Consider the following 25337-nt stretch of genomic DNA (forward strand, 5'->3'; position numbering starts at 1 on the left):
CCCCTTAGGAATTATCATTAAAATCTCCTCCTCTATCACCTTCCCACTGTTTGGTGGTCCATAAAATGCACAAAGGAGTATAATAGCCTCTTTATTGTTTCTTAACATCAACCAGATTGATGTTGTCCTTGATCCCCTCAGGAATATTCTTTCTTCTTTAATCAAAACTGCTACTCTTTCTCATTTTCCAATCTTTGATGAACACCCAGAAATATTAATCCAATACTCACTCCCCTTTAATGAGACAGGTCTCCATATATTGCCACAATATCACATTCCCTTGTGTTTCTTCGTGCATGCAGTCTATTGAACTTATGAACCGCACTTTGTGCATTGGCGTACATGCACTGTAAAATTAACTTCAACCGTCTGTACTTATTGTGATCCCACTTACTTCAGTACTGTTTCCAACAGTAACTATCTCGCCCAGCCCTTTTTGATGTATTCCACTTGAGCAAATGGAGAGTTCCTCTCCTGGTTCCCAGTGACTTAAATTTTACTCGGGCTCCTGCTCAGCAAGTGCTGCCTTGATGTCAAGGGCAGCCACTCTCAATAACATATATACAACCATTTACGACCACCTATGTACAATAAAGGTTGAGACATAAAAAGAGGAAGTCCATAACAGTCCTTCATAGGTTAATCTGTCAGGGGACTTCTTAGGTCTGGTGGACTGCCTCAGCTCCCCCAACAAGCTCCTCCACCCAGTGAGGTAGTACCTTTGTCAACATCAGGAGATTGTGGTGAGGACTCAACCAGTACTTCGTGGGGGACTTCCCCTCTCTAACTCCCTCATGGCTCATCGGCAGGGCCACTGCAGACTCCCTGGTACCCTTGGCTCAGGCTACACCATGAGGGGATTGGTGATGCCTGCTGGTTCCACCTGCTCAGTCGCTGGGCTTGCGGCTTCTCTCTGCTCCTTGCATGGTCTATGTGCTTCTGCACTTGTCTCCGCTGCAAGTCCACCTGGACCGGATTTTGCCACAATTTTGCCGGGTAACCATAGTTGGTCAGGTGCAAGGTTTCTCACAAAGTCAAGATTGCCAGTTTTAAATGAGCTGTTTCTTTTCCCTGAATCTTGCTGCTTCTTTTGGGAGGCCTGCCATGCCTCCACCCTCCCTGCCAAATTGGGGAAAACAAAGTCTAGGCAATTACGAAGGCGAAAACCCATTAAATAGCTCTGCCCCCATGACTCCAGTGGGTGATGTGTGAGGTAGTTTATTCATTGCAGACTTAAATCATGGAATCATAGAATCATAGAATTTACAGTGCAGAAGGAGGCCATTCCGCCCATCGCGTCTGCACCGGCCCTTGGAAAGGGCACCCTATTTAAGCCCCACGCCTCTACCCTATCCCCCTTTATCCCCGTAACCCAGTAACCCCACCTATGTCTGAACCGTTATTTCTGCGAATGCGTTCGAGGCTGGGTGTTAAGGGGCTGTTCGAATGTGGTAGATGCCATTAGTTTTGACAAAGTGCTGAAATTCCTCCCCCGGTAAACGCTGTGCCATTATCTGATACCAATACCTAGGGAAGGCCATGCATAGTGAAGATGCAGCACAGAGTGTCAATGGTGGCTGCTGAGGTTGTTGTCCCTACTTCCTGAACATCCAGCCACTTGGACTGGGCATCCACTAGTATCAGGAACATTCTTCCGAGGAAGAGGCCTGCAAAATCAATATGTAACCACGGACGACCGGGCCATTCCCATGGATGCAGGTGGGCTGTGGGTGGTAGGGGTTTGTTGTGCCTGACAGAAGTTCTCAATATCCTTGTCAATGCCGGGCCGCCGGGCCACCATATGTCGCTGCTGGCCACCATTTTCATCTTTGTTTGGCCAGCGTGTGCAGTGTGCAACTCCTGCAGCAGTGGCTCTCTTGCTGGGGGTGGTAGAACCATCCAGGAACCCCAGAGTAAAACTCTGTCCTCGCAACTGAATTCATCTTTTCTGATGAGGTAAGGCCTGAGCTGATCTGACGGCTTGTTGTGCTATCTGGCCAGGACCATTTGCTTTACCTTTGAGAGGATTGGATCACATTGAGTCCAGTTCTTGATGTGGGGCGATGATACCGGCAGAATTGGGGGAATTTCTTGACACTGTAAATTACAGAAAGGCTCTCTTTTTCAATCTGTGCATACTTCCGTTCTGCGTTGGTGAGAGTTCAGGAGGCGAAAGGGATGGGCCTATCCATGCCATCCTACATCTTATGGGACAGGACCTCATCTATTCCTTTTTTGTAATAAACATTTTATTGAAGTATCACTCACCTATTCCTTAAGCCAAAGTGCGCAGGTCAAGAAGATTTGTTTGCTTGGATCAGAATGGAGCAACAAGCTGGACGACTGCTGGGCCTGTTTAATGTACTGGGAAACCTGTTCTTGTGGTTATTCCCAATGCCAGCGCTGTTGCTTCTTTAAGAGGAGGTGCAGTGGAGTCAGTGTAGTCAGCGAATTGGGGATGAACTGACCATAGTAGTTTACCATCCCGAAAAATGATTTTAGTTTTGTGATACTCTTTAGCACCTGAAGAGGGTGCAGATCTTTTGAATCCACTTTGAATCCTAAGCATGTGACCTCGCTGGCTTAGAATGTATATTTCTTGTGCTTCAATCTGATGCCAGCATCCCTGAATCTTCTTCAAACTTCTAGGCTGGCCAACTACAGTGTGACTGTCACTAAAACATCATCCAGGTAGACCACAATGTTTGGGATGCCTTGAAGCAGATTTTACATTGTGCATTGAAATATTGCACAAGCAGAAGAGATTATCAAAAGGTAACTTGGTGTATTGAAAAAGGCCTTTGCGCATATTAATTGTCGCATACGTCTGGGAATCCTCATCGAGTTCCAATTGTAAATAAACGTGACTTAAATCAAGTTTCATGTATGTGAGGCCCCCTGCCAACTTTGCCTAAAGGTCCCATCTCTGAAGAATCAGTTATTTGACAAGTTGGGTCACTTAATTAATTGTAAGCTTGTAGTCACCGCAGATTCTGACAGAGTGGTCTGTTTGAAAACAGGGACGATGGGGGCTGCCCACTCAGAAAACTGAACGGGTTTCATGATTCCCAATTCTTCCAAGCATTTTAACTCAACCACAACGTTCTGCTGCAAGGCGTAAGGGACAGACCTCGCCCTGAAGAACTTTGATGTGGATTCAGGATTGACGTAAACTTTGGCCTTTATCCCTCCAATTCAGCCTAGCTCATTCTGAGACATATGTTTTAATTGCACAAGACTTGCTGGAAAACGGCATCTGATATCTTAAACATCTCTAACCAGTTTAGCTGGATTTGGCACAGCCAATCCCGCTTCATGAAGCTTGGCCGATGTCCTTCCACGTTGGGCTTGAGTAACTGGGCATCTTGTTGCCGATACAATATTGACATCATAATAGCACCTAAAATCATCAAGGACTCCCATGGATATGTCACCAGTTTAGCAGTTGTACTGCTTAGGCTCAATGGCTGTACTCCTCCTCAAAGTTATTTGAAAGTTTGTTCGCACACCACTTTGGCCGACTCCCCTGTGTTGACTATCATGCTTAGTGATCACCTGATGACTGTAAGGATTATTTCTCTGGAGCTGTTTACTCACTTTCACCATATTCAGCCTGTAAATTTCTGAGGCAGGATTCTCCGTTACTGAGACTAAGGGCTGGATTCACCGATTTTCGGAGCACGTGTCTTGTCTTACGACCAAAAATTCAGAGCCGCCCTCGCACCGATGCTCTGCCCGATGGGGGACCAGCAGCCGCGCCACGTAAAGCCCCCGGCTTTACCTGCAGATACAGATGGAGAATTGCCGGGTCCGTGGCTGCGCATGCGCATGGTGGCAACTTGCAGCATTTAATTTGTACAACCTGGCGCCGGCCGCGCCGACCCGGCCTGCCAAATATTGCCCCTCTGTAACCCACTTCGCCACCCCCGGACCACCCCCCACCAGTCCCTCCAGTACCCGCCAAAGGCCCCGAGGCCAGTGGAAGACCCCCCCCCCCCCCCCCCCCCGCCCCCCCGCGCAGACACAGTCCGCAGCCGCCAAGTGAGGTGCCTGGAAACTGAGAGCACAACGTGGCCCACGCCGTCGGGAAGTTGGCCCATCGGCGGCGGAGCATCGGGGGAGGACCTCTGGTGACTGCCTGAGGCCGTTCCATCGGCGTGTGGCGTGCTTACCGTCGATGCTGTTTTGGAAGGGGCGGAGCGTCCGAAAAACGGCGCTGCCACCAATTTCGGCATCAAAATGGATTCTCTGGCCAATCGCCGAATGCTATTTCGCCGTCTGCAATCGGAGAATCCAGCCCTAAGTGTTGACGCCGGGGGAGGATTCGTGGACTGCCCCGACAGCAAAATTGGCACCGCACCTGGACCGATTCAGCGACAGTTGAGGGGCTAGCACTAGTGCCAGGTGGAACACAATCAATTCTAGTGAAAGTCGGATTCACGATTGACACTCAGGACACTGACGAATTGCAGCCGCATATACACACTTCACTTGTCTTCTGCACCCACATTTCTGCCTTCGTTGAGGATGAGAATTTTCATTCTTCTCCTCATAGAATCACTACAGTGCAGAAGGAGACCATTCAGCGCATCAAACCTGCACAGACCCTCCAAAATAGTACCCTACCCAGGCCCACACCCGCACTCCATCCCCGTAACACCTTTGGAAACTAAGGGGCAATTTTAGCATGGTCAATCCACCCAACCTGCACATCTTTGGACTCTGGGGGGGGGGGAAACCCATACCTCCTGTTAGTTGTTTAACTGTCCATTCACAACGGGGTGTGACAGGTCTTCAGAGCTTTGACTGATCCATTGGTGAGGGATTGCTTATAGTTCTGTCTATAGCATGCAGCTTCAAACATCCTAGTTCAATTTGTGGGCATGCATGGTGTTGTTTTGGGCATGTTGTCTGCATTCATCACTGAACCAGGGTCCCCGGTAAAGGGATATGTGAGAGATATACTGGATCATGATGTTACAGGCGGTGGTGGAAATACTTTGTCTGCTGCTCACCCATGGTGGTCTCAAAGACATCCAGCTTGAGTTGTCAGATCAGTTCTGAATCCATCCCATTCAGCATGGTGGTAGTGCCAGACAAGAAAGTGGATGATGTCCGAGTTTTGAACGTGGAATTTTTTTTAAAGGACTGTACAGTGATCGGAGTGACCCGAAGGCTCTGTTTATCTCTGGGGGTTTGGGAAAGCTCTACTTCCGACCTAGGCCACATATTCCATGGGGTTCCTGCCCTTGATGCAGATATGGAGGTTCTGGCGGTGCGCCCTGTTCTCTTAGTCCTCAACCTGCCCCCTCAGTGCCCCTTGCGCCACCACCAACCTTGCCACTTCTGCTTTCAGAGAGGTGATTAGGTCACCCTGGTCGGTGAGCTACTTTCTCTCGATCCATGATTGTTACCCCCTGTGCATCCAGTCAATGCTCTGTTTTCTCCAACGCCACCTTGAAGGCGGCCAGGGCGTCTGCGACCGCCACCGTCACTGTCGCCATCATTTCTAGCTTGATGGCATCTCTGTGTTTCTGGAGCTCCTGAGTCAGGTGGATAGTCCGGCGTGGGTCCCAGCGACCCAGCTCGCTCGGGTACGGCCAGCTCCGACTCGCTCCTCGTGTTCGCTGTCATCCTAGTCCTCCAGCCGGCTTTGTGCTGGCTCTGCCATCCTTTCGGGTCCTGGAGTTATTGCCGGGCATTTCTCGGTATTGCGGTTTTGTGGGAGGGTTGGGGGGGTGGGGGTGTGGCAGGCTATTTCCGTGCAAAAAATGACTATTTTCTGAGTTCCTGGCGGAGAGCCACCTTCCCTGCAAGGAAGTCTAATCACATTTTGGTTTGATGTTATAAGTTTCATTTGTGCTTCGCTTTTTGTTTAAGTCAGTTTACCTTTAAGGGACTGTCCCTTTAATTTATCCTTCAGTTTATTTGATTTAGTTTTCTTGGTTATTTGTGTTGATCAAAATAGATGGTGAGGAGCTACCGAGTCACTCCCAGTGATGAACGTTGAGGTGCCCCACCCAGAGTACATTTTGTGCCCTAGTACAAAGCTTTTTCTATATAATGTTTGATATGGAAGAGTATTGTTTCATCAGCTGAGGGAGGGCAGTAGGTGGTAACCAGCTGTGGTTTCCTTGCTCCTAATTGAAGTAATGCCATGGGACCCAATATATTGCCGAGACAATGTTAAGGATTCCCAAAGCCACCCTCTCCTGACAGTATACCACCATGCCTCCATCTCTGATGGGTCTACCCTGCCAGTGAGACAGGATGGAGATGGAGGTGTCTAGGATACTATCTGTATTCAACGAGTATGACTATGTCAAGCTGTTGCTTGGCTAGTCTGTCAGACAGCTCTCCCAATTTTGGAAGAAATCTCCAAATGTTAGTAAGAAGGATTTTGAAGAGTTGTCAGGGCTGGAGGGGTACTTTTAAAAATCTATTAAAGGGAAGGAGGCATCACTGGAAAGGCCAGCATTTATTATCTCCCCATAACAGCTGCCTTCTTGAATGGCTGTAAACTGTGTGGTGCAGGTACTCACACCATGCTGTTTGGAAAGAGTTCCAGGATTATGTCCCAGTGAATCCATTACCTAGCCTGCTGCTGGGTGGTCAGTCTTAGAATTCCTTTGTAGTGGTTTGATACAGCTGAGAGGCTTGCTGGGTAATTCAGAGGCCATTTAAGAGCCAACCACATTGCTGTATCCGGCCCTTCCCGCTGGGTGGATCTTCTAGTCCCACTGAAGACGACATGACCGGCGAGCCACGCAAAGCGCCGTAGACATCAGCGGGACCGGGAGTTCCTGGCAGCGGCCAACGTCAAGCCGCCTATGCCGCCGGAAAATACACCGCACAGAGTCTGGAAAATCCGTCCCTTTAGAGCCACAAATGGCAGATTGGCTGAGGACAGCAGGTTTCCTTAAAATACATGAATGAACAATTCTGCCTCTTCAAGGTCACCAGTATAGTTGTATTCCAGATTTTATTTAATTAACTGAATTCCAATTCAGAAACTACCATGATGGAATCATTTCTCTCTCTCTCTCTCTCTCTCTCTCTTCTCCCTGTGCGTAATGAGTGATCCTCATTATTACCTCAAATGATAATTTTTAGACAGTGGATAGTCTAAAGTGGGGATGAGCGAATTAGCAGAGAGTTTACATCACTTGACCGAGGTAGCATTTGACAGAGTATGGCACTAAGGGGCCCCAGCTAAACTGGGCCGAAGAGGTTGATGATGCCTATTTGGGAATCAGTTCAGTAGAATTTGCTTCTTCATTCATGGTTCTTTCGGACTTTCCCCAGAGATGGAACCTATCCCCAGTGTGGTCCCTGAAAATTGTTAGTCAATGTTCTGTCTAGAATGGAAAGCAATACTACACAAAGAAAAATACAGTACATTGTGAGTGATGTTATTTTCACTGATGCTTAAATACCAAGAAATAAATTTGATAGGTTGGCACAAACGGTCATAAGACCATAAGACATAGGAGCAGAATGAGGTCACTCGGCCCATCGAGTCTGCTCCGCCATTCAATCATGGCTGATATTTTTCTCATCCCCATTCTCCTGCCTTCTCCCCATAACCCCTGATCCTCTTATGAATTAAAAACCTATCTATCTCTGTTTTAAAGACTCAGTGATTTGGCCTCCACAGCCTTCTGGCTGAAGAAATTCCTCCTCATCTCTGTTTCAAAGGATCATCCCTTCAGTCTGACATTGTGCCCTCTACTTCTAGTTTTCCTACAAGTGGAAACAGTCTCTCCACGACCACTCTATCCTGGCCACGCAGTATCCTGTAAGTTCCAATAAGATCCCTCCTCATCCTTCTAAACTCCAATGAGTACAGACGCAGAGTCCTCAACCGTTCCTCGTACGATAAGCTCTTCATTCCAGGGTTCATTCTTGTGAACCTTCTCTGGACTCTTTCCAAAGCCAGCACATCCTTCCTTAGATACAGGGCCCCAAACTGCTCTCAATACTCCAAATGGGGTCTGACCAGAGCCTTATATAGCCTCAGAAGTACATCTCTGGTCTTGTATTGTAACCCACTCGACATGAATGCTAACATTGCATTTGACTTCCTAACTGCTGACTGAACCTGCACGTTAACCTTAAGAGAATCGTGAACAAGGACTCTCAAGTCCCTTTGTGTTTCTGATTTCCTAAGCATCTCCCCATTTAGAAAGTAGTCTATGCCGAAATTCCTCCTTCCAAAGTGCATAACCTCAGACTTTTCCACATTGTATTCCATCTGCCACTTCTTTGCCCACTCCTAGCCTGTCCAAGTCCTTCTGCAGCCCCCTTGTTTCCTCAATACTACCTGCCCCATTACAGATATTTGTATCATCTGCAAACTTAGCAACCGTGCATTCAGTTCCTTCCTCGAGATCATTAATGTATATTATGAAAAGATGTGGTCCCAGCACCAACCCCTGAGGTACAACACTAGTCACCGGCTGCCATCCTGAAAAAGACCCCTTTACCCCCATTCTCTGCCTTCTGCCAGTCAGCCAATCTTCTATCCATGCCAGGATCTTACCCTGAACACCATGGGCTCTTAACTTATTTAACAGTCTCCTATGCAGCACCTTGTCAAAGGCCTTCTGGAAATCATGGTGTCTTTTGCTGGGGGAATCCTGTAATCTATCCTGCAAGAGCATCCTATCCATCTGCATCACAGCTTGGTATGGCAACTGCTCGGCCCAAGATCGCAAGAAACTGCAGAGTGTGGTGAACTCAGCCCAACGCATCACACATGCTTGCCACCCTCCTATTGATTCTGTGTACACCTCCCACTGCCTCAGGAAGGCAGACAGCATTGTCAGAGACCCCTCCCACCCAGGCTTTGCCCTCTTCCAGACCCTTCCATCAGGCAGACGATACAGAAGTCCGAAGATCTGCACATCCAAACACAGGAACAGCTTCTTTCCCACAGTTACTAGACTCCTCAACGACTCTCCCTCAGACTGACATATTCCCTGTAAGAACACTATTTATGACGCCCGTTGCTGCTCTTGCTCATGTATTGCTTGTTTGGCCCTTGTTCCGCACTGTAACCAATCACTATTTGTTGATGTACCATTTGTCAATGTACTCTGTCGATTATTTTTTTGTCTACTGTGTATGTTCCCTTGGCTGCAGAAAAATACTTTTCACTGTACTTCGGTACATGTGACAATAAATAGCAATCAATCAATCTGCAACAGTGAGGTGGGATGCAGCTTAATTCCATCACCATGACATCTCCGTTTGGTGTTGAGGCTGAATGTGTTTCTGTTTTGTATTCAGTGTGGAAATGCAGTACAGCGAGACAGTGGGCTTGTCAAATGACCAGTGGTGCGGGGCTGGTTGGAGATAATAAGGCATGTGATGAAAACTCCAGGAATATGTAAACCAGAGTTGGCAACCCTGCACATGTTGCCCAAACTTTGTAACCAGACATTATTAGAAAATGAGGAAATGTGGAAGTCATTCAAAGTCTGTGAACCATTTTAGGTTGCAGGGACTCGAGCAGCCATTTTGGAATTTAAGTAAAAAACAATGAGAGATTGGGCAGTTTTGACATTTTCTCGCCTGTGCCCAACTCAAGTACTTTTTCAGTTAAATCGAGGAGTCTTGGGAGGCACGGGACTCTCTACTTGTGGATGGAGTGCTGCAACATTGTTAATATACCTGAGGGACAGGGCAGCAACAGTCTGGGATTATTTCTTGGCTTCCTCAGCGCACTGACCCTGCTTGTTGAAACACACAGCAGCACTGATCACTGATGGAGCACTAGTGACGTTAGATTGGATTATTAATACCTGTTTCTTCACGCTCCTTGAGGATGGCAAGAGGAGAGAGTGTTCAGTGGATTCAGGCAGAAGCTGGAGTGGGGAGGGCCGGTTATTCATGGAATTTACAGTGCAGAAGGAGGCCATTCGGCCCATCGAGTCTGCACCAGCTCTTGGAAAGTGCACCCCACCCGAGGTCCACACCTCCACCCTATCCACATAACCCAGTAACCCCACCCAATACTAAGGGCAATTTTGGACGCTAAGGGCAATTTATCATGGCCAATCCACCTAACCTGCACATCTTTGGACTGTGGGAGGAAACTGGAGCACACGGAGGAAACCCACGCACACATGGGGAGAATGTGCAGACTCCGCACAGATAGTGACCCAAGCCGGGAATCGAACCTGGGACCAGGGTCCCTGGAGCTGTGAAGCAATTGTGCTAACCACAATGCTACCATGCTGCTTCATCACTCAGCTGAGTGTCTCCAGTAAAAGGCCTTGCCCCTGCTGAGGAATTTTGAAAAGGTGTCAAAATGAAAGACTGAGAATGGGATACTCTATGCTAAGCAAGACCTGGGTTTGATCCCCAATCTGTATTGCAGGGTGCTAGTTGGGCCTGTTAGAATTGGTTGCAGTACCCTAAGATAGGGAGAGAAGAACCAGACAGCATTCCGCCTCGAGCGGCCCATTTTGTAAAGTGTGGCTGCCTGGTGAGGTCAGTTGTGAAGCTGCCCATGGTCAAACAGCCTGCCGTATTTCCTGGGCTCTCAGGCAATGAATGGCATGGTGACTGACTATCCTGTCAGCAGGCATGAGTCAGCCACATTCAAGTAGGAGGGGGAAAAGGTGGGAAAGACAGAGATAAAATGGGAGATGAATCAGGCGTGAGTAATAAAGGGAGAGACAGTTAACTGTTTAACACATCTGTGATGAGGGATGCTTGTGCATTGCCACTGTGAAGCAGCATCAATTAGCTATCAACAGTGAATTAAATTGCAAATAGAAACCATTCTGCACGGGAGTCTCAGTGAGGGGTTCAGTGGTCTGAGCGGGCAACACAAAAAAAGCCTAAATGGGCGTTATGGTGATTTGTGGTGATTGCCCTTTCCAGTGGAAACTGGACAGTAAGGGACACTTGGCTTGGGCAACCAGTACGGACTCAGAGTGGGTACTCACCCCAGGGGATAGGGTCCTCTCTTAGGCACGGGACATATGCCTAAGCCTTGTGGCTGAGTCTTAAACCCCATTGAATCTGAATGTAGTGGGGAACTCTCAATTTTGAAAGGATTTGTCTTACGGTCCCTAGACCCAGAGTGTGAAAGGACAGTGTCTGACCCACTGTCCCACCCAGTCCCAGAGTGTGTAAGGACAGTGTCTGACCCACTGTCCCACACAGTCCCAGAGTGTGAAAGGACAGTGTCTGACCCACTGTCCCACACAGTCCCAGAGTGTGAAAGGACAGTGTCTGATCCACTGTCCCACCCAATCCCAGAGTGTGAAAGGACAGTGTCTGACCCACTGACCTACCAGTCCCAGAGTGTGAAAGGACAGTGTCTGATCCACTGTCCCACCCAGTCCCAGAGTGTGAAAGGACAGTGTCTGACCCACTGTCCTACCCAGTCCCAGAGTGTGAAAGGGCAGTGTCTGACCCACTGTCCCACTCAGTCCCAGAGTGTGAAAGGACAGTGTCTGACCCACTGTCCCACTCAGTCCCAGAGTGTGAAAGGGCAGTGTCTGGCCTACTGTCCCACCCAGTCCCAGAGTGTGAAAGGACAGTGTCTGACCCACTGTCCCACCCAGTCCCAGAGTGTGAAAGGGCAGTGTCTGACCCACTGTCCCACCCAGTCCAAGAGTGTGAAAGGATATGTCTGACCCACTGTCCCACCCAGTCCCAGAGTGTGAAAGGACAGTGTCTGACCCACTGTCCTACCCAGTCCCAGGGTGTGAAAGGACAGTGTCTGACCCACTGTCCCACCCAGTCCAAGAGTGTGAAAGGATATGTCTGACCCACTGTCCCACTCAGTCCCAGAGTGTGAAAGGACAGTGTCTGACCCACTGTCCTACCCAGTCCCAGAGTGTGAAAGGACAGTGTCTGACCCACTGTCCCACCCAGTCCCAGAGTGTGAAAGGACAGTGTCTGACCCACTGTCCCACCCAGTCCCAGAGTGTGAAAGGACAGTGTCTGACCCACTGTCCCACCTAGTCACACAGTGTGAAAGGACAGTGTCTGACCCACTGTCCCACCCAGTCCCAGAGTGTGAAAGGACAGAGTCTGAGCCACTGTCCCACCCAGTCCCACAGTGTGAACGGACAGTGCCTGACGCAGTGTCCCACCCAGTCCCAGAGTGTGAAAGCCAGTGTCTGACACCTTCCAACATTAACATAACCCTCTTATTTTGTGAAGGTAGACATAAATTATTTGCTCAGGAGGGACAAAAAAGAAAATATTCTCATGGAGGTAGAAAAAATGACTGGGTGCCCGACCATTCTTTAACTTTCCATTTTAATGTGTTTGTTGGGTTCCATTTTATATTACCTATTAATCTTTTCCCATGTTGTCTTTGCCCTTATACCGTTTACAATTTCCCCTTGTACGCTCTATATTGTACATAACGTAGTTTTCTACTGTATACTCTACCTGTAATCTGCCATAAAACTTTTATTGTTTTATTTTAATCTCTGCTTTTTCATCGGAGTGGAGATCTAGCTTTGAATGCCTCACCTTTATCCTTCTGGGAAAATCTGGCTTTTCTCCATCTTGGTGACCCACCATAGTGTTTTCTTGGCCAATCTTTCTTTCCAGTACACTTGGGTTCGATCCCTCCTGAGGACTGAAACTGGCTCTCTTCCAGTCGGGTAGTTTCACCTCCCATTATTCCTTTTTCTGTTCCATACTTTAAACCTAATTATATTATGATCACTGTTGCCCAGATGTCTCACTGAAGCATATTCCACTTGTCCTACTTCATTTCCCTAAACTTAATCAAGTGCAGTTTTCTTCATCACTGGACTAGAAACATACTGATTAAAAGTGCTGTTGAACACGTTTTAGGAATTCCTCAGTCGCCTTGGCCTTTACACAGCTTCTCCCCCCCCCCCCCCCCCCCCCCCCCCCCCCGATTACAGTTGGAGTCCCCAACTATTGATGCTCTATTTTCTTTTATATTTCTCTTAAATTCATCACTGATTTGCTCCTCTATCTCATCACCATTTGGGGATCTATAATGGATGTTCAGCGATCTACCAGCTACTTTTCTGTTTCTTGATTTGGACAAAGTAGATTCTATGTTTGAGCCTTCCCATGTATCATCCCCTTATCAAATTGTAAACAGCACTTGATCAGTCACTGCTACCCACTTCCTTTCTTTTTTCCTTCCTTAACCCACCAGGTCAGTTCTCAACCATGTATGTGTTTAAGCCAGGTCTGGGTTTAAACATTATTTCCTACTCCAGACAGAAACTTGTGCCTGAAACTCATCAACCTTATTTATGACCTCCTCACATTAATGCACACACATTCCAACACCGTGCCCGTTAGCTTTGCTTTTTATCTCTGTCTCATTCCTGGTTTTTCTACGCAGTCCCTTTGTCCTGTTGCTTAATGTCCCTCTTGGTTTTCTTGTCAGCTTGTTGCTCCGCCCTGCTGCTACGTTTGCTCAAAGCTACATATATCCATACGTAGGGCCCTGTCCTCTCCAAGCAGAAGGAACGTATCCCGGCATTGTACCTTCTTCAATGAAACAAATTTGTTTAACCCCCCCACAGCATTAATTGATTTCCCGGTGAGGGCATTAGTACCAACCCTGTTAAGATGTACCCTGTCTGGAAAGTATCTTGGGTCAGTGGGGGCAAAAATCAAAAGATAATGGCAAGGTCTTTCTTTTTCTCAAAGACTTATTTATAATTTAGTAATTGGATTTCATAGTGATACAACCAGGATTAAAAAGCTTTAGATTTACTCTCTTGCCATCTCTCCCTCTCTCTAGGCCTGTATTCTGACCAAGACAGCCGACGGTTGAGCGCAGCCTCTCTGTTGAGAGCCAGCCGGAAACAAGATGGCTGGTGCCTCGGTGAAGGTGGCGGTGAGAGTCCGGCCTTTCAACTCCAGAGAGATCGGCCGAGACAGCAAATGCATTATTCAGATGTCAGGGAACACAACGAGTGAGTATCTGCTTCCGCACTGTACTGTCAGCCTGCCCTCCCAGGGTCTGAGAGAATGCAGAGCCGATAGAACAACAAAAACGGATTATGCAACTTTAAAAGCATTCGAGTTGGGAATATTAATAGCTTCCTAGCAAAGCTGAGCACTCAGCATTGTATGGTGAAGTTTATTTTGTTTTTTCAGTTTGCTTTACTATTTTGACTTTGTATGGCAAAGTTTATTTTGTTTGTTTCAAATTGTGCAATCATGTGGTTTTATTCTCATAGTGGGTAACTGGGGTTTCAAACTTCGTCTAAACATGAAGTTACAGGTCTCGAACTGGATTCATAACATGTCTGACTGGACCATTGCGAGACTGTGGATCCTTGAACACATTATTCAGTCTTAAACTATTGTACATGCATGTTGGGGGGGGTTATTGGGATGCGGGGATGGGGTGGAGATGAGGGCTGAAGTAGATCGGCCCGGATTTGATGGGCCGAGTGGCCTCCTTCTGCACTGTATGTTCTATGTCTGAGGAGACATTCTGGGCAATATGTGCCTGGGGTGAAGTGCAGTACTGTGTCTGTCTGTGATGATGTACATGGTTCTGTCTGGGGACTTACTGCTGAAGTTAGGAACGTGTGGATGGAAGGCGATGTCAAGTGGATTTTGGAAGATCCGTCACAGCCTGCATTATTTGTCTTGAGAGGACCTTTGCTCAAAAAACCTGGGCTGGGATTCTCCCCTACCCGGCGGGGCGGGGAGGGGGGGTCCCGGCGTAGCGGAGTGGCGCCAACCACTCCAGCGTCGGGCATTCCCAAAGGTGCGGAATTCACCTTTGGGGGCTAGGCCCGCGGCGGAGTGGTTGATGCCACGCCGACTGACGCCAAAAATGACGCCAACGGCCTTTGACGCCCGCTGCCCGGTGTCGGGGCTGGCTGAAAGGCCTTCGCTGGTTCGCGCATGCGCCGGTGCATCAGCTGCTGCATACGCGGTGGAGGGAAAAAGAGTGCCCCCATGGCACAGCTCACCGCCCGCCGACCGGTGGGCCCCGATCGCGGGCCAGGCCACCGTGGGGGCACCCCCCCGGGGTCCGATCGTCCCGTGCCCCCCCTAGGAACCCCGGGGCCCGCGCGCGCCGCCAATCCCGCCGCCACCAGAGGTGACTGAAACCACGTCGGCAGGATTGCCCTATCAGGGGCAGGACTTCGGCCCATTGCGGGGGCACTTGATGCCCAGCATTTGTTGCCCATCCCTAATTGCCCTTGAGAGGGTGGGGGTGAGCTGCGTTCTTGAACCTCTGCAGTCCAGGTGGAAAGGTACACCCACAGTGCCGATAATTAGGGGGCTCCAGGGTTTTGACCCAGCGATGATGAATGGACGGGAATATGCTTCATCAGTCAGGATGGTGAGTGGCTTGGGGGAGAGCGTGCAGGTGGTGGTGCTGCTATCCTCCGTATCTTCAGGCAGCCGAGGTCATAGATTTGGGAAGTATAATTGAGGAAGTCTTGGCAAATTGCTGCTTCTTGTAGATGGTATATACTAGTATATACTGGTAGCCATAGTGGTTCTGTGCCAGAGGGAGTGAATAGTTAAGGTGGCGGATGGGGTGCTGACCAAATGGGCTGCTTTGTCCTGATTACTGTTGAGCTTCTTGAGTATTGTTGGAGTTGCACTCATCCAGGCAAAGGATGTCCCTTCCTTAACAACTTTTACAGGCCTTTCACACAATAAAATGTGAGAGAAACAGTCAGTGTCAATATTTAACATAGAGTGGCCATGACACTAATGAAGCTGTAGTTGCCCAAGTCTGATTTTTAAGATGGAAATCATGTTAGTTTATTTCTGGAGAAGCACCGTGGTGCAGTGGTTAGCACTGCTGCCTCATGACACTGAGGACTTGGGTTCGATCCCGGCCTCAGGTCACTGTCCATGTGGAGTATGCACATTCTCCCTGTGTCTGTGTGGGTTTCACCCCCACAACCTAAAAAAGATGTGCATGGTTGGTGGATTGGCCACGCTAAATTGTCCCTTAATTGGAAAAAAAAAGAATTGGGTACTCTAAATTTAGTTTTAAAATGTTAGTTTATTTCTTATCTGTTTGCAACTTCCATCTCATGATTGTCAGTGCCTCCACCCTCATCTCTTTGAAAACTCTGGATTAAATAATGTCCATTTCTAGTTTGTTAATTTTCAATTAAATACACCCCAGCTGATGTTTTGTCACTACTACGACACTCAATAGATTGAAGGGTTTAAGGGTGACATGAATCTGTCTTCCTTCCTATCTCCGCCGCCCACTCTTGCGTTCCCTTGCATTTCGAACCTCAGTATAATTTCTATTTATTTTTTATTTTCACCCTGTTTATAATGTACTGCAGGTTAGGTTCCCAGACAGATGTAACTCATAGAGTGACTCAACACTTTAGGGTAGCACGGTAGCATGGTGGTTAGCATAAATGCTTCACAGCTCCAGGGTCCCAGGTTCGGTTCCAGGCTGGGTCACTGTCTGTGCGGAGTCTGCACGTCCTCCCCGTGTGTGCGTGGGTTTCCTCCGGGTGCTCCGGTTTCTTCCCACAGTCCAAATATGTGCGGGTTAGGTGGATTGGCCATGCTAAATTGCCCGTAGTGTCCTAAAAGTAAGGTTAAGGGGGGGGTTGTTGGGTTACGGGTATAGGGTGGATATGTGGGTTTGAGTAGGGTGATCATTGTTCGGCACAACATCGAGGGCCGAAGGGCCTGTTCTGTGCTGTACTGTTCTATGTTCTAACACTTTGTTTCCCAATGTGAAGCCCACATTATTGTTAAGTCGCGGTAGGGTTGACTGTTCAGCGCATCTGTCAGTGGAGTGACAACCCCCATGGTGCCAGGGCTAGTGGTGCAGGCGATGTTGATACCTCTTGACACAAAGGGAAGTCAAAATCTGGGACTTACACCCCTACCAGGCTGTGGGTGCTGGGCCAATTGGAGCTATCAGGCACAAGATTGATTCATAGGGTTTTGTTGGGTAAAGATGCCAATAGAAATGGAGCAATGGTAGGTAAATATATTTGAGGTACATGCCAGCCAATTTAATCGGTAGACTCTGGGAGCTGAGGTGTTTCCAGCAGGGAGTGGTGGGGGGGGGGGGGGGGGGGGGGGAGAACAAGGGGACGAGGAGGAGTTGGTGTCCATTAATCCCGACCCATAATAAACCCCGAGAAGCATCATTACTGTCAGGCGGAGCTTTCTTTCTGTCATCTGATGTCATTCTAATCCTCTGCAGCCACAATGCCTGGCTGCCAAACACATAGGCAGTCTTCAAATTGACACCAACACACCTGAATAATTTACGTCCTCAGTGAGCGTGAAGAGATCACTCAGCACGACGGGGAACAGCTCATCCCAGCTGCTGTCCTGTGATTTTCCAGTGAATTATTTTCCCCTCCCCCACAAGCAGATCGTCAACAATAGCAGCGCGAGGATGATTTCCTGGGAGCGGGTGCCTGCCCAGCAGAACAGAGTGTGCTAGAAAGGCAGCAAGGCTGCTGAATGATTGGTGAGGATCCCTAGACGTTAAGTTAGCCAGCAACACTTGAAGCTGCCCTGTTTATGCTTTAATGAAGGTTTCTTTAACAGCGTGACACATTAGCTCTCTTGATATCCACCCTACTCTCATCTTATACAATATGCAAGAGAAGGACAGAGTTGGTGGGGAAAGCGTGGAGAAGTGAGACTGATCAGTTATTGTTTCTCCTCACTCTTTACTGCCACTATATACTGTTGTCATAGTAACATCTCTTTCATGCATCTGCATTGTTGACTCAGGTGCTGTGTGTGTGATTCCCTCCCAGTGCACCAGCCCCTACACACGCTGACACTAAAAAGGCTAACTTAACTGGCTTGCTCTATGAACACTGATGGAACAAGGGGGTAATTGTAGTTCAACACCGGAGCAGTCCAGAATATTCCAAAACGTGAACTGGACACCGCAGTTGGATTTTTTTTTAAAGGCGGCGTGCATTTTTCTATTTCCTTTGTGGTAGTGGGATGTGACATTACTGAAAAGTTTTCGATGCATTTGCAACACCAGCAAACTCCAGTTCAAGCCACGATCCCATATTCATACTTCTATCAAACCTGACCTCGTTTGGAGTTTGCGCCTATAGCTTGATGATATCGTTCCATTGCCGATTACAACTATTTGGCTTTTATTGTTCCAATTTTGTTTTGGTTTAGTTTTGTTGAACTTGTTTTTTTAAAATGGTGATGGGAAGAAAAGTCATGAAGGTGCCTATTAGGAATAGGGTACGACCATATTCAGGTACTTCAAATCCACGAGTGGGGCCCACAAGTCGGCTTTGCCATCAGACCGCTGGAGGATAAGGTACCGCAGTGTGAAGGCACCAACAGAATACCAGTCAGTATTCATAAAGCTCCAATAGTCTGGTGTTTTTCGTTGATAAAATCACATTTGCTCCAATTACTCTCTAGTTAAGGGCATGTCTGTCCAGCTGGCACCAACTGATCACCGTGCCACTAAACACTGAGCTGGTTTGCTGCCAATGTGGGCTGCTTTAACAGACAGCTCAGTGTGTGTGTGTGTGTGTGTGTTGTGTAATCCCAATGGAATGTGCATTTTCCCTGACACAGTTGTTCCGTTTGTCCTGTGGTCACTTGTGGGATTAGATGTCAGCGAGGTTTTAGTAAAAGGCACAAACTGGAACAAAACAGCTGATGGGTCGGAGCAGGAATGAGAGAGAGCGCTGACATTTTACTGTTAACCCCTCGGGGTTGTGGGGGGGGGGGGTATAAACTGTACACATCCTGACACAGAGAGTTGTTCTTGTGAATCCCGTGCTAATCAAAGTGAGGGGCATTGGTGTAGAGGAATGAGGGGTGGGATTCTCCCATCGGGCGGCTAAGTGCCGACGCCGGAGTAAAAAGGGGAGTGCTTTTCTCCGGCGTTGGCGCCTGTTCCAAGGACCCCATTCTGTGGCCGGCACTGGAGTGGCCTGGGCCGAAGAGTCGGCGCATACCCAGACTGGCGCTGCGCTGACCACGCTGGCGCCGATTCTCCGCACTGCGGAGAATTGCGTCTGGGCGGCATGGTGCAATTCGCGCAGCGTCGCACCGATTCTCCGACCTGGCGGGGGGTCGGAGAATTCCGCCTGAGGACTTCCATTTCAAGATTTCTACAATTGCATCAAATACTTCAAGGACAGGTACAGCACCAATTAGATACAGTGTAAAGCTGCCTCTACACTGTCCCATCAAATACTCCAAGGACAGGTACAGCACCAACTAGATACAGTGTAAAGCTGCCTCTACACTGTCCCATCAAACACTCCCAGGACAGGTACAGCAACAATTAGATACAGAGTAAAGCTCCCTCTACACTGTCCCATCAAACCCTCCCAGGACAGGTACAGCAACAATTAGATACAGAGTGAAGCTGCCTCTACACTGTCCCATCAAACCCTCCCAGGACAGGTAAATCACCAATTAGATACAGGGTAAACCTGCCTCTACACTGTCCCAACAAACACTCCCAGGACAGGTGCAGTAACAATTAGATACAGGGTAAAGCTGCCTCTACACTGTCCCATCAAACCTTCCCAGGACAGGTACAGCAACAATTAGATACAGAGTAATGCTGCCTCCACACTATCCCATCAAACACTCCCAGGACAGGCACAGCACCAATTAGATACAGAGTAATGCTGTCTCTACACTGTCCCATCAAACACTCCCAGGACAGGTACAACACCAATTAGATACAGGGTAATGCTGCCTCTACACTGTCCCATCAAATACTCCCAGGACAGGTGCAGCAACAATTAGATACAGGGTAAAGCTGCCTCTACACTGTCCCATCAAATACTCCCAGGACAGGTACAACACCAATTAGATACAGGGTAAAGCTGCCTCTACACTGTCCCATCAAACACTCCCAGGACAGGTACAGCACCAACTAGATACAGTGTAAAGCTGCCTCTACACTGTCCCATCAAACACTCCCAGGACAGGTACAGCAACAATTAGATACAGAGTAAAGCTCCCTCTACACTGTCCCATCAAACCCTCCCAGGACAGGTACAGCAACAATTAGATACAGAGTGAAGCTGCCTCTACACTGTCCCATCAAACCCTCCCAGGACAGGTAAATCACCAATTAGATACAGGGTAAACCTGCCTCTACACTGTCCCAACAAACACTCCCAGGACAGGTGCAGTAACAATTAGATACAGGGTAAAGCTGCCTCTACACTGTCCCATCAAACCTTTCCAGGACAGGTACAGCAACAATTAGATACAGAGTAATGCTGCCTCCACACTATCCCATCAAACACTCCCAGGACAGGCACAGCACCAATTAGATACAGAGTAATGCTGCCTCTACACTGTCCCATCAAACACTCCCAGGACAGGTACAACACCAATTAGATACAGGGTAATGCTGCCTCTACACTGTCCCATCAAACACTCCCAGGACAGGTGCAGCAACAATTAGATACAGAGTAAAGCTGCCTCTACACTGTCCCATCAAACCCTCCCAGGACAGGTACAACACCAATTACATACAGAGTAAAGATACCTCTACACTGTCCCATCAAACCCTCCCAGGACAGGTACAACACCAATTAGATACAGAGTAAAGCTGCCTCTACACTGTCCCATCAAACACTCCCAGGACAGTTACAGCACCAATTAGATACAGAGTAAAGCTGCCTCTACACTGTCCCATCAAACACTCCCAGGACAGGTACAACACCAATTAGATACAGTGTAAAGCTGCCTCTACACTGTCCCATCAAACACTCCCAGGACAGTTACAGCACCAATTAGATACAGAGTAAAGCTACCTCTACAGTGTTCCATCAAACACTCCCAGGACAGGTGAAGCATGGGTTTAGATACAGAGTAAAACTACCTCTACACTGTCCCACCAAACACTCCCAGGACAGGTACAGCATCTGCTTAATTCTGGTTGGATGGGTGCTGATATGAGCAACCCGCTATCTGCAAATTCGACCACATGTGGCGCAGTTGGTGCATAAAGAGTTTGACAGGTGAGGTCTTTGGAGATTTGTGCCCTCCCATCAATGACTCGATTCCACCTCTTGCGTGTTCCCGACAAAGTCTCCCAATGTGTTCGATGCCCTCCTGAATACACCTTCTCTATTTTGCTCAGTCACCAGCCAGAATCTTCCATGGGTCAGCAAGGTTATTTGACCTCTTCAGGAATGCTTTGAGGACATCCCTTAAGCCTTTCTGCTCCCCCCTGGGAGTTTTCTGTTGTGACTGAGTTCAGAGTAGAACAGTTGCTTAGGAAATGGCTGTCAGGCAAATAAATGATATGCCCCACCCAGTGGAGCTGGTTTCGAATGATTAGTGCCTCGGTACTGATCGCACCACCTTTCTTGCCAACACCTTTCTTTGCGAAGGCATTGCTGATGGTACTTCACCAGTGCTTTGAGGTACCTGCTGTAGGTTGCTCAAGCAAATAGGAGCATGGGGATCAGTGCTGCCCAGTGAACCATGACCTTAGCCTCGGGTTTGAGATCCTGGTCTTCAAATAATTTTTTCCTGAGTTGACCAAAGGCTGAGCTGGCACAGTCAAGCCAATGATCAAATGTCATCATCTGTGTCTGCCTTTGTTGAGGTGGGCTCTAGAGATACGGAAAAGATATGGATCATTGCAAATGACCCTCTGGATATGGTTAGATAATTAAGAATGGAACCAGGAGAGTGCAGTCCCAGGCAGCATGACAAATGGAGGAGGATGGTGTAGCCAACCATGTCAAAGGCTGCAGACAGGTCGAGGAGAATAAAAAGGGGCAATTTACCCTTGTCACAGTCATAATGGATGTCATTTGTGACTTTGGTAAGCTGCTGTAGGAGGGTTTTCATCATGGTGTTCTGGGAACGATGGACTTTGCACTTGGGATAGGAAAGAGATGGGGAGGTAATTTTCAAAGACTGTGGAGTCAAGGGTTCCTTTTTTTTCCGGAGCAGGGGGATGACGGCACATTTAGAGGAGAGTGGGACAACACCGGGAGAGAGGGAACCCTTTACAATATCAATGAACATGGGGGTCGGGGGGCGAAGTTGGATGGTCAACAATTTAGTGAGAAGAAGGTCAAGGGAGCAATCATGGACAAGATCAGTTCATAGTGGGCATGTGGGGAGACAGGAGAGAAACTCGAAAAATATGTGAGTTCACGGCTAGGGGAGGGGGGGGACTTTAGAGGATGATTGACCTGGTGAGCTAGGGGAAGAGACGGAAGTCGAACAAATAGTTTGCTGGAGTGATCCAGATTTTAGTGACAAAGAATTACATGAGCTCCTTGCACTCATTGTTGGAGGCGATGGTGGAGGATACAAGGGAAAAGGTGGTTAACGGATGAGTAAGCAAGCCGGGGGCTGTCTTTGCATTCCAGGATGATCCTGTAATAGTGAGCAGTTTTCACAGACAAGAGCAGGACATGAGAGTGCTATAAATGGTCCAGTCAGAACTGATAGTGGATGGGTTAAACCAGTTGTCTGCCATATCCTTTCAAGTTTTGAATTGAAGAGGGTGGAAATGAGGACCAATCCAGGGGGATGGCCATTGTAAGAGAAAGTGATGGTTTCATTGGGCATCAAAAGGAGGTGAATGCAAGGTTGAAATCACAGAGGATGAGAAGTCATTTGTCACTGCGGTTGATGGTGGAAATCAGTGAATGTGTCTTGTGAGCACATTTTTATCCTACTTGGGAGGGCGGTAGAGAATGAAGATTTTGAATGAGAGGAGTGGAACAGAATGAGATGCTCAAAAGGAGAAATGGTGCCAGAGAAGAAAGCGGTCAGGTCAGGGCGTGAGCAGGTGATAAATGCAACAACAACACCGTGATGGTCTTGAAAGGGCAAGTGGCGTCACCATGGTCAGCTAAAGAGGCTTCATTCAGAGGAAAGTGATCATCACTCCCATGGCCAGGCTTCTATTCAGGCCATGCTGTCAATGTGACCATTTACAATATGTTCATGGCTGCCAAGGGTCTTGATCATGAGTGAATAGATATTCTGGAGGGTGATACATAAATAGGCCAGAGGCCAGAGATGCATAGATAGGCCACAGCAGAGTCCACATGATCAGCAATGGGAGGGGTGAATTGGTTGGGAAGAATATTGGCAAAGGTAGCCACCAATTGGTGCTTTGGTTAGAAACAATGGGATGGGGCAGTTGGGAAGGCAGTAGCATAGTGGTATTGTCACTGGACTAGTAATCCAGAGGCCCTGAGTAATACTCTGGGGACCCAGTTTTGAAACCCACCATGGCAGATGGTAGAATATGAATTCAATAAAAATCTGGAATTCAAAGTCTCATGATGACCATGAAACCATTGACGATTGTAGTAAAAACTCATCTGGTTCACTAATGTTCCTTCCGAAAGCAAATCTGCCATCTTTACCTGACCAGACCTGGCCTACATGCAACTGCAGATTCACAGCAATGTGATTGACTCTTAAGATCCTTCTGAAATAGCCTAGCAAACGACTGAGTTCAAGGGCAAGGACGCCCACATCCCATGCAAGGATAGAAAATGCAATTGGGATTGGTGAGCCATTACAGAGAATCTCGATGAGCATTTTGGTTCAATAGTTTTGGGTTCAGAAGATGTTAAAAAAACAATGGTCAGAATTTTACCAGCCCTCTGGAAACTGGCTGGGAGGCGGGAGGCCATAAAATGGCAGCAGAAGACACTGGAATGGAATCCCAATGCCTTTCCACCATCACGGGATATTCCCAGAAGTGGGAATGGCAGTAGCTTGGCTGCCCTGTGATTGGAGCTGGGTAGTTAATTAATACAATAATTGGCCAATTAACAGCCGCTTTATACCCAAATGCATTTTATCGTCACTCAAACATCCTCTTGTCACATGGGGAGACGGCCTCGTACAGAGATATGGCCACCCACTGGCTTTCCAGAGGCAGTGGAGGGGGCGGGGTGAGGGAGGAGTCTATGTCCAAGGCCACCCCCATGCTCCAACCTTGCCACTGGAGGGTTCACCCCTTCGATTGCCAGGGCCTGTATGCCTCGCCTTGGCACCCTTTTGTGCCCTCTCTTTTTCCCTGTAGCCTCAGCAGTGGCCACCTCTATCATTGTCATTTCCTAATTGCTAGCCCTCTGATTGAGCTGGCAGCTCTGAGGCAAGCTGCTGTCCTTAGCCCCTGACGGTGACCTCTTAATTAATTTGCCGCCAATGTTAAAATGGCCACTGTCTGCCTATGCGGTTGTGGGACCTGCTTTCAGTCTCGTGGACTAGACCTCCTATCCTCCATCTCAATAAATTGGTCATATTTGGGAGGGAGTTCCAGGATTTTGTTCCTTCACTGTCACTTTGTCAAAATCTGGACCTCTCTCCCTGTGGACGCACCGACACTACATGTACTGCAATGATTCAAGAAGGCAGCTCAACACCATCTTCTCAAGGGCAGTTAGAGATGGGCAATAAATGCTGGCCTAACAAATAATAATTTTTATGTGGACGCTGAAAAAGAGGGATCTGCGGATTTATGTACACAAAGCTTTGGATGTGACAGGACAAGTTAATAAGGTTGGAAAAATAGTTTTATTGATAGAGGACAGCATCAAGGGAGTTATGCTTAATCTTTATAAAATACTGTCTCAGCTGGTGAATTGTGCTCAATTCTGGACACTGCACTTCCGAAAAGGCCTTGGCGAGGGTGCAGAAGAGATTTATTGGAGCGACAGTAAGGCTAGAGTTTTGTGATGAGACTAGAGAAGCTGTAGTTGTTCTCCTTAGAGCAGAGAAGGCTAGGAAATGAAAAAAAATGAAAAAGGAGGGGATATGCTGGAGGTTTTCAAGGGCTTTGATGGTCTGAATAAGGAAAAGTTGTTTCCACGGAGAAGCGGACTGTAACCAGAAGACAGATTTAAGGTGATTTGCAAAAGAACGAGAGGTAACGTGGGGACTTTTAAAAAATAAATTCAGTGAGTTCAGTAATCTGGAATGTGCAACGTGAAAGTCAGTTTCAATAGCGACATTGAGATTCAAAAGATAATTGGATTATATTTGAAGGGAAAAAATGTACAGGTCTCTGGGTGAAAAGCAAAAAAGTGGGATTAATTGGAAAGCAAAGAGCTGCACAATGACAATGGGGTAATAGGCCCTCGGAGCAATGTGATGCTGGTTTTATACACAAGCAGCCAGTTCAGAATCTGTCTCTTAATGCTCTTGGTCATCCTTTGTCCCTTTTTCCTGCTTCCTTAAAAACAAAGCACAGGCCTTCATTTTCAACTAAATCTGTACAGCATTGCTGCAATCGCTGGATGGAGGGTGGAGTTGCTTTGGCAATAGTTGTTACCATTGCTGAGAAACCTGAACTTTAACCTATTCCAAATGACCACGGCCCTTAACCCTTC

General features: G+C 47.9%; 1 protein-coding gene across 24 annotated transcripts in view; it reads left to right on the forward strand.

Annotated features, from left to right (window-relative positions):
* Positions 1-25337, forward strand: part of kif1aa (kinesin family member 1Aa) — a 397377-nt gene that overhangs the window by 25587 nt on the left and 346453 nt on the right. For all 24 annotated transcript variants that reach the window (XM_038816644.1, XM_038816646.1, XM_038816647.1 and 21 more), the window contains exon 2: positions 13769-13943. In XM_038816644.1, coding sequence (XP_038672572.1) covers positions 13838-13943 — 106 coding nt within the window. In that variant the 5' untranslated portion in view covers positions 13769-13837. The remainder of the gene's footprint in view (positions 1-13768; positions 13944-25337) is intronic.

This window comes from Scyliorhinus canicula, chromosome 13 (genome assembly GCF_902713615.1).
Source record: "Scyliorhinus canicula chromosome 13, sScyCan1.1, whole genome shotgun sequence".
NCBI lineage: Eukaryota > Metazoa > Chordata > Chondrichthyes > Carcharhiniformes > Scyliorhinidae > Scyliorhinus > Scyliorhinus canicula.